The following is a 9,835-nucleotide window of genomic DNA, read 5'->3' on the forward strand; positions in this document are numbered from 1 at the left end:
GGGAGGGGGGGGAGAGCGGGGGCGTGGTCACGCAGGCGCAAAGAGCGCGATTGGTCGGGGCAGGGGGTGGAGGGGCGTGGTTATGTAAATGAATGGGGGGAGTGGGCGTGGTTTCCCAAGCGTGGGAAGCGAGGGGCGGGGCCTGGGGCTATAGGGGGATTATAGGGGGGGCTATAGGGGGGCTATAAGTAGCTGTAACTATAATGTCGGGGTCCTATGGGGTCCCTATAGGATTGGGGGGGTCCCTATAGGGTCCTAATAGGGTTGGGGGCTCCCTGTGGGATTGGGGAGGGGGTCCCTATAGGATTGGGGGGGTTCCTATAGGATTGGGGGACGTCCCTATAGGATTGGGGGACGTCCCTATAGGATTGGGGGATGTCCCTATACCTAATAGGATTTGGGGGAGTCCTTGTAGGACTGGGGGGGTCCATATAGGATTGGGGGACGTCCCTATAGGGTCCTAATAGGGTTGGGGGCTCCCTGTAGGATTGGGGGGAGGTCCCTATAGGCTCCTAATAGGGTTAGGAGCTCCCTGTAGGGTTGGGGAGGGGGTCCCTATAGGGTTGGGTGGGGTCCCTATAGGATTGGGGGGTCCCTATAGGGTCCTAATAGGGTTGGGGGCTCCCTGTGGGATTGGGGAGGGGGTCCCTATAGGATTGGGGGGGTCACTATAGGATTGAGGAGGGTCCCTATAGGGTCCTAATAGGGTTGGGGGCTCCCTGTAGGGTTGGGGAGGGGGTCCCTATAGGATTGGGGGAGGTCCCTATAGGATTAGGGGGGTCCCTATAGGGTCCTAATAGGCTTGGGGGCTCCCTGTGGGATTGGGGAGGGGGTCTCTATAGGATTGGGGGGGTCTCTATAGGATTGGGGGGGTCACTATAGGACTGGGGGAGGTCCCTATAGGGTTCTAATAGGGTTGGGGGCTCCCTGTAGGATCAGGGGGGGTCCCTATAGGATTGGGGGACGTCCCTATAGGGCCCTAATAGGATTAGGGGGAGTCCCTGTAGGACTGGGGGGGTCCATATAGGATTGGGGGAGGTCCCTATAGGGTCCTAATAGGGTTGGGGGCTCCCTTTGGGATTGGGGGGGATCCCTATAGGATTGGGGGAGGTCTCTATAGGATTAGGGGGGTCCCTATAGGATCCTAATAGGATTGGGGGCTCCCTGTAGGACTGGGGGGCTCCCTATAGGATTGTGGGGGGTCCCTATGGAGTTCCTGTAGGACTGGGGGATCCCTGTGGGGTTCCTATAGGATAGGGGGGGGATGTTTCCTTTAAAATCACTGTTTTTTGGGGGAAAAAGGACCCATTTTTGCCCTGGGCTTTACATCACCTGTCCCCCAAACGCTGCGTTCGACTTAAAAGGAGCTTCCCAGGGACTTTATTTTTAAGTTTTTCCTTCAAAACCTCTATTTTCAGGGACGGTGAAAAAGCCAAGGGAGGGGATTCTGGTGAAAAAGAATAATATTTAAATTTAAATATATACATTTTAATATAAAAACCCTTTGGTCGAATTTCCCTCCCACGCAGGCTCCAACACCCCCATTTCTCTGGGGTTTTTTTTCCTTTTTTTTTTTCCATTTCTCTCACTCTCTCTGCTCTGGGGGAGGAAATATTTCCCGCAGAGCTCTCCGTGGGGTCGGGGAGGGCAGAAATTTGGGGTAAAAAACCCTTAATTTGGGGCTTGCAACCTCAGAAACTAAAGGGGGGGGGGGGGGGTGAGGAGGGAAGAGGCTCCCGCTGGCAAAATGGCGGCTCCTGCCCTCTTCCAAAATGGCGGCCGCGGCTTCAGGCGCGGCGAGAGGGAAGATGGCGGCGGCCTTCCCGCCACTGCCCGCTTAAAATGGCCCCTGGGGAGGCTGTGGGTGAAGCCTTGGCGGCCATCTTGGGTGAGGGCAACCCGCCGGCGTTGCCAAGGCAACGGGAGGGCTAAAACCCCCCTCAAAATGGCGGCTTGTGGCGCAAAGAAGGGGACGGGGGACGGGGGGGGGGGGGGATTTCTGCGGCATCTCTGAGCCCTAAAACCCTCACCGGGCTTTTAAAACGTTTTGGAGAGATCCTCGCTACCCTCACATCATCACGTTGAGCCAAACGCCCTCTTTTTAGCCCCAAAACCAGCGCGGCAAGGGGGAAGGGTGTGTGTGTGTGTGTGTGTGTGTGTGTGTGTGGAATTACGCGACAAGTCAACCCGGCCCCTTCAGTCCTCACTCGCTCCCCCCAGTCCCCTCCCCTCAGCTCCGAATTCCAAGTTTTTAACCCCAAAATGCTCCCCCCGTCAATCTCATCACCTCTAAACCTCCGGCTCCGTCGCTTCTCCCGGCTTGGCAACCGAGGAGCTCCGCGGCTCTCCCTGAGGTAAACGCACAGAGATGGCGGCGAAACCCCCCCAAAAAAACCCCTTTTTCCCACATATTCTAAGGTAAAACCAACCAACTCTAAACAATTCTTCTACTTTGCAAGGTAAATTTATTTTTTTTTTTTCTTTAAGTTTCCGCCCGCTGTGCCACCAGAGGGACCTGAGAGTCGCGCGGAGCTGTTCTCTCCCTCCTTTATTTTTATTTTTTTTTTTTGTCCCCCCCCCCTTTTTTTAATTTTAAATTCCTTCTTTTCCCCTTCTCCCCCCCCCCCCTTGTTTTGTTTTTTTTTTTAATTTTATTTTAATACTCTGGAAATCAGAAGACACCGGGACCCCCCCCCCCCCTCCCGTCCCCTTCCCTCGCATTGCACAAACCCCTCATTTTTTGAGGGGAAAAACCTCAAAAAAGGGGCTTTTAAAGGAAAAAAAAATCAAGGGGGGCTCTGCAGACAACACCCCCCGAAGCCGAAGACTGCAGGTAATGAGGAGGGTGCAGAGAGGGAAGTGAAAAATGGCTTTTTATTCTTTTTCCATTTCAAATCCATAGCTAGCAAAGCTAACACCAGAGGTAGTATTGGCCCCCTAAGGAATGAGCTGGGAGCCCTGGTGACAGAGGATATAAAGAAGGCAGAGGTGCTGAACGCCTTCTTTACCTCTGTCTTTACTCCTGCAGGGTTTCCACGAGCCCCAGATTCATTTAGCCCCAGAAGCAGTCGAGATAGATGAGGAGTTTGACATAGTAGATGAGGATTGGGTTAGGGATCAGCTGAGTAATCTGGACATCCATAAGTCGATGGGTCCAGATGGAATGCATCCAAGGGTGCTGAGGGAGCTGGCGGAGGTCATTGCTTGGCCACTCTCCATCATCTTCAGTAAGTCATGGGTAACAGGAGAGGTGCCTGAGGACTGGAGGATAGCAAATGTCACTCCAGTCTACAAGAAGGGCAAGAAGGACAGACTGGAGAGTTGGGATGATTCCAATGGGATGAGGTTCAACATTCCAAGTGCCGGGTCCTGCACTTTGGCCACAACAACCCCATGGGGAGCTCCAGGCTGGGCACAGAGTGGCAGAAAGGGAGCTGGGAGTCTGGATTGCCAGGAAGCTGAAGAGGAGGCAGCAGTGTGCCCAGGTGGCCAAGAAGGCCAATGGCATCCTGGGCTGGTGGCCAAGAGATCCAGGGAAGGGATTCTGCCCCTGGTGAGGCCACAGCTTGAGTCCTGTGTCCAGTTCTGGGCCCCTCAGCTCAGGAAGGAGCTTGAGGTGCTGGAGCAGGTGCAGAGAAGAGCAAGGAGGCTGTGAAGGGATCCAGCAGAATTGCTGTGAGGAAGGGCTGAGGGAGCTGGGGGTGTTGAGGCTGGAGAAGAGGAGGCTCAGGGGAGACCTCATCACTCTCTGCAACTCCCTGAAAGGAGGTTGGAGAGTTGGGATGATCCCAATGGGATGAGGTTCAACATTCCAAGTGCCGGGTCCTGCACTTTGGCCACAACAACCCCATGGGGAGCTCCGGGCTGGGCACAGAGTGGCAGAAAGGGAGCTGGGAGTCTGGATTGACAGGAAGGTGACCATGAGCCAGCAGTGTGCCCAGGTGGCCAAGAAGGCCAATGGCATCCTGGGCTGGCTCAGGAACAGCGTGGCCAGCAGGTCCAGGGAAGGGATTCTGCCCCTGTGCTCAGCCCTGGTGAGGCCACAGCCTCTGAGTCCTGTGTCCAGTTCTGGGCCCCTCAGTTCAGGAAGGATATCGAGGTCCTGGAGCAGGTCCAAAGGAGGGAACTGGGCTGGGGAAGGGACTGGAGCACAGATCCTGTGAGAAGAGGCTGAGAGAGCTGGGGGTGTTGAGGCTGGAGAAGAGGAGGCTCAGGGGAGACCTCATCACTCTCTACAACTCCCTGAAAGGAGGCTGGAGCCAGGTGGGAACTGGACTCTTTTCACAGACGACCTTCAACAAGACAAGAGACACAGTCTTAAGTTGTGCCAGGGGAGGTTTAGGTTAGATATTAGAAAAGAATTTCTTCACGGAGAGGGTGATCAGGCTATGGAATGGACTGCCCGGTGAGGTGGTGAGATTCTCCATCCCTGGAGACATTTAATGTGGCACTCCAGTGCCATGGTCTGGAACTGCTCCGGTGGGGTCAAGGGTTGGACTCGATGATCTCTGAGGTCCCTTCCAACCCGGCAATTCTATGATTCTATTGATTCTAGTGATCTATGATCTATGGATTCCTATGATTCTATGATCATGATTCAGCAGCTCTGAGAGGCTCTGCTTGCCGAGGGAAACTGAAAAACGACCAGAACGATCGGAAAACCTTGGGACAGGAGGTTTGGGAAACGGTGAAAATGACCGCACTGGAGACAGGCCATCAGCTGGGCATTGGGAATTTCCAGTGAAATCGTGCTTAGAAATTAAGGTTTAGGGGAAGGTTTTTTATTCAGCGGTGTCCTCCGTGGGTTGGGTTTTGCCTCTTTTTTCTTTTTCCTCTTCCCTAAGGAATTCCACCGCCTGCGGTTCTGTTTTTCTCCTCATTCTTTCTGCTTCTTTCTGCCCCCTCAATTTGTTTTTAGGGAAACAAAACAAACAAAAAAAGGGAAAATTGTTTAGTCAGCTCATCTCCTTCTTTCAGGGGGGGTTTTGGGGGGCACATGGAGCCCTACGTGGCGCTGGACCCGCGGCAGCGAGCGCTCTACCGCGACGTGATGCAGGAGAGCTACGAGGCACTGATGGCCCTGGGTGAGGAGAACCTGGGGGTGGAGGGGGGGGTTCACCTTGGGTTTTGGGGGGGGTCTTCCACTGACTTATGGGGTTTTTTTTTGTTTGTTTGTGTTTTTTTTTCCTCACAGAATTCCCCGTTTCTAAGCCCGATCTGGACCAACCCACAGCCCTGGATCTTCACGTGCCCGGGGACAACGCGGCCACCGGTGAGCTTCCAGTTGGAGATGTTTCTGCTGGAGGTGATTCCCTCGGAAGAGGTGGTTCCCTTGGAAGAGGTGGTTCCTCTCCTTTTCCTCCCACATCCCAAGCTGTCTCCTGCCTGCCTTGTGTCTCCTTCTCTCCTTCTGCCCCACAGACGACGGAGCAGGAGCAGAGCAGGAACCTCCTGGAGAAGCCGCCGTGAAAGAGCCCGAAGCGGTGAAACCCTCAGGTGAGGAGAATCCTTTGAGCCCCACGGAGCTGAGGGTTGGCAGGAACGGAGGAGAAGGGGCCACGACCCCCACCCAACCCCCCAACACCTGCGGCGAGTGCGGGAAGAGCTTCAGCCACAAATCAGCCCTGGTCAAACACCAGAAAATCCACAGCGGCGACCGCCCCTACCGCTGCCCCGACTGCGGCAAAACCTTCATCCAACGTTCTGACCTCACCATCCACCACCGGGTCCACACCGGGGAGCGTCCCTACGCCTGCCCCGACTGCGGCCGCCGCTTCAGCGTCAGCTCCTCCCTCCTCACCCACCAACGGACCCACGGCCCCGCCGGCACGCGGCCCAACCGCTGCCCTCAGTGCGGCCGCGGCTTCGCCGATCCCGAAGCTTTGGACCGGCACCGGAAGAGCACTCGGGTGGAAAAACCCTTTGAGTGTGGGGTCTGTGGGAAAGCTTTCTCCTGGAAACTCCCACCTGGAACGCCACCGACGCTCCACACCGGGGAGAAACCCTTCCGCTGGCGCCCGCTGCGGTCGGGCCTTCGCCTGGAGCTCCCATCTTGAGCGGCACATGCGCACCCACGCCGCCACACCTCCGAGAGGAGGGAGGTAGGAGCGAGAAGGAGCTGAAGAAGAACCCCCCACCACCCCCCCAAAAATGCACCGACTTGTGGCAAACGCCTCAACCACCAGACAGACCCTCAACAGTTTCCAGCACAAAAGGGACCCAAACTCCCCCGCTTGGCACCGAGCCCGCCGGCAGCCCGTCCCCGCCCGCCATCTTCCCGCTGCGAGCAACGCGGGGAATCTCTTGGCCAAAGCTCCGACCTCCTCCAACACCAAACACCTCCACGCCGGCGAGCGGCCCTATGCCTGCCCGGCCCTGCCACCGTTGCTTCCGTTGGGGTTCAGCCTGGCCAAGCACCAACGCGCCCACTCCCGGCAGCGAAACGCCAAAACGGCGCCGACCTCCACCCAAAATGGCAGCGTCGGCGTCGCCAAACCTTACCCGTGCGGGGCGTGCGGGAAGAGCTTCGGTTGGATCTCCCACTTGGAACGGCACCGCCGCATCCACACCGGGGAGAAACCCTTTGGCTGTGGGGACTGTGGGAAGAGCTTCGCCGTCAGCTCCCACCTGGAGCGGCACCGCCGCGTCCACACCGGCGAGAAACCCTTCGGCTGCGGGGACTGTGGCAAAACCTTCGCCGTCGGCTCCACGTTGCGCGCCCACCGCCGGACCCACGGCCTCCACCCCGCCCGGCCACACCTCTGCCCCGACTGCGGGAAGGGTTTCAGCTCCCCCACCAGCCTGGAAGGGCACCGGAGGCTCCACCGCGGGGAGAAACCTTTCCAGTGTGGCCTCTGTGGAAAAGGCTTCGCCTGGAGCTCCCACTACGACCGGCACCGCCTCAGCCACACCGGGGAAAAACCTTTCCCCTGCGCCCACTGCGGGAAACGCTTCGGACGCAGCTCCCACCGCAACCGCCACCAACGCGCCCACTCCCCAGGAGAAGCAGGAGGAGGAGGAGGAGGAGGAGGAGAGGGAGGAAGGCCAGAAAAACCTCCCCAACGTGGCAAAACCCTCGGTGCCGCCATGGCCGCTCCCCGGCGGCTCCGTGGTCCCATCCCTTGGTTGCCCACGGTTTGGTGGGAGGGTGAGGGGACGCCCGCCACCTCCCAACGTTGGCCTGAAGCCCCCAGCTCTGGTTCTCAGCCTCTGCCTTCCTCCTCTTCCTCCTCTTCATCCTTCTCCATCGCCCCCCGGGATTGGCCCAAAGCTCTGTTGCCCCCTGCCATGAGGTGGAGGCCTGGGGAGGGGGGGACCCAACCCAGCGATGCCGCTGCCCCCCAAGAGTCTTGGGCTTCCCTCCCACCCCCCAACTCCTGAGGGGGGGCTGCAAGGATGGGGCTCAAAGTCACTTCTGCGGCCGCACACCAAGAATGGTCGGTGGTGGGGGCCCTGGCTTTGTCCCCGCCTTCCTCGTCATCGCGCACGGCACCCCCGCGCGGTGCAGCAAGTGGTCGGGGAGGGGGCTTGGGGGCGTGAAAGAATCCCCAGAGGGATTTGGGGGGATGAAGGGGGGGGCAACCAGGATGAGGGACAGTTTGGGGGTTTGGGGTGGATTTGGGGGGTTTGGGGTGGATTTGGGGGGATTTGGGTGAGGATTTAGGGTGGGGGGAGGCATCTCTTCTCCCTCTAAACCTCATCCTCTGCCCCCGTGGTGATGAGGGGGGGAAAGGTGGGGGGAAGAGGAGGGTGAAATCACTCCAGGACTTTCCCTTCCCCCCTTCCCATGGGAGGACCAAGAGTTGGGACTTGCTTCAGGCTGATGGTTCCTTGGTGGGACCTTCACCCCCCCCCCCAACAAGAAAAGGTTCTGGGGGTTTTTTGGGATGAGCCGAGGGGGGGTTTGGGGAGGATTGGGGGGGATTCAGGTTAATAAAGTAGAATTCAGCAAGGAAAAAAGGTGGGGAAGGGGCTTGGGGGGTGAAGATCCCAGAGGGATTTGGGGGATAAGGGGGGGGAACAGATGAGGGACAGTTTGGGGGTTTGGGGTGATTTGGGGGGGTTTGGGGTGGGTTTGGGGGGTTTTGGTGAGGATTTAGGGTGGGGGGAGGGCATCTCTTCTGCTCTAAAACCTCATCCTCTGCCCCCCGTGGTGATGAGGGGGGAAAGGTGGGACCAAGAGTTGGGACTTGCTTCAAGGCTGATGGTTCCTTGTGGGACCTTCACCCCCCCCCTAAAAGGAAAAAGTTCTGGGGTCTTTTGGCGATGAGCTGAGGGGAGTTTGGGGAGGTTGGGGGGATTCAGGTAATAAAGTAGAAATTCAGCAAGGGAAAAAAAAAAAAAAAAAACCAAAAAAAGGAAAAAACCCACTCATGTCTCTGCCTGGTTTTGTCTTTGGAGAAGATGCTGAGGAGGCGATGTGCGGAAGAACCCCAGAACCCAAGATTGGTGCTGAAGGGAGAAGCAGACACGGGGTATGGGACCACCTCCCCCACCACCCCCCTTTTTATCTCCACCCCTGTGACACCAAACGTTTTGGCAGAAGGAACCAGGGCTGTGTCACCCTCCTGCTCCTTCCTCCTTCAGGAGATCCACCAGCGTTTCCTCAGGAAGAGGCTTCCTCCTCCCAAAATGTCCCTTTCTGGAGGCTCCACTGGTGGGAGACATCAGGAGGGGATCAGTGGATAAAAGCCCAACCCAACGCCTCCTCAAGTCCACCCTCTGTCGCCTGGTGTCCTTGGGCTGTCCCCCAGCTGTTGAGATGATGGAGAAGGTCTTGGTCCTTCAAGGTTCCTCAACCCTTCCCATCCATCGTGATGATGGAGAAGGTCTTGGCTTTCAAGGTTCCTCAACCCTTCCCATCCATCGTGATGATGGAGAAGGTCTTGGTCCTTCAAGGTTCCTCACTCCTTCCCATCCATCATGATGATGGAGAACTTGGTCCTTCCCATCTCTCTCAATCAATGATGGAGGTCTTGGTCCTTCAAGGTTCCTCACTCCTTCCCATCCATCGTGGTGATGGAGAACTTGGTCCTTCTGGTCTCTTGATGGAGAACTTGGTCCTTCAAGGTTCTTCACCCCTTCCCATCCACCATGATGTTGGAGAAGGTCTTGGCTTTCAAGGTTCCTCAACCCTTCCCATCCATCGTGATGATGGAGAACTTGTTCCTTCCCATCTCTCAATGGAGAAGTTGGTCCTTCAAGGTTCCTCAACCCATCATGATGGTGGAGAACTTGCTCCTTCCCATCCCTCATGAGGACGGAGGAGAAGTTGGTCCTCCAGGGTTCCTCACCGCTGTAAGCTCTGAGTGACCTCAGCAGCTTCTCCCCCCTTCACCAACCCTTGCAGAGGGAGAGGAACCGGGGAGGGAGCAGTTTTGGGGAGGTGGCTCCGGCGATGTTTGGCGAGGTGAGAACTTTGGCTGAAGGCTTCGCCGCACTCGGGGCAACCGTAGGGTTTCTCCCCGGTGTGGACGCGGCGGTGCCGCTCCAGGTGGGAGGCCCAGGCAAAGCCCTTCCCACACTCCTCACAGGCGTAACTTTTTTTGGGCCCCGTGTCCTCTCCGGTGGGCGAGGAAGGGGGGAACCTCCCCGAAACGTTTCCCACAATCCCCACACTTGTAGGGCCGGTCGGGGGAGTGGGTCTTGCGGTGTTGGAGCAGATGAGCTTTTTGGGCAAAACGTTCCCCGCAGCTGCCACAGGGGAAGGGACGTTCCCCGGTGTGGACCCGGCGGTGCCGCTCCAAGTGGGAGGCCCAAACGAAGCCCTTCCCGCAGTCAACGCAACGATGGGCGCGCTTCGCGACGATGACCTCGCTGGTGACGCGCCAAGGCC

General features: G+C 57.5%; 1 protein-coding gene across 1 annotated transcript; it reads left to right on the plus strand.

Annotated features, from left to right (window-relative positions):
- Positions 1-2,189: 2,189 nt before the first annotated feature.
- Positions 2,190-7,380, plus strand: LOC115600325 (zinc finger protein 436-like). The gene is made up of 5 exons (XM_030468719.1): positions 2,190-2,354; positions 4,978-5,084; positions 5,195-5,272; positions 5,422-6,025; positions 6,186-7,380. The coding sequence occupies exons 1-5, from the start codon at positions 2,263-2,265 to the stop codon at positions 7,378-7,380; spliced, it is 2,076 nt and encodes a 691-aa protein (XP_030324579.1). The 5' UTR covers positions 2,190-2,262.
- Positions 7,381-9,835: the final 2,455 nt, after the last annotated feature.

Source organism: Calypte anna, unplaced genomic scaffold (assembly GCF_003957555.1).
Source record: "Calypte anna isolate BGI_N300 unplaced genomic scaffold, bCalAnn1_v1.p scaffold_26_arrow_ctg1, whole genome shotgun sequence".
NCBI lineage: Eukaryota > Metazoa > Chordata > Aves > Apodiformes > Trochilidae > Calypte > Calypte anna.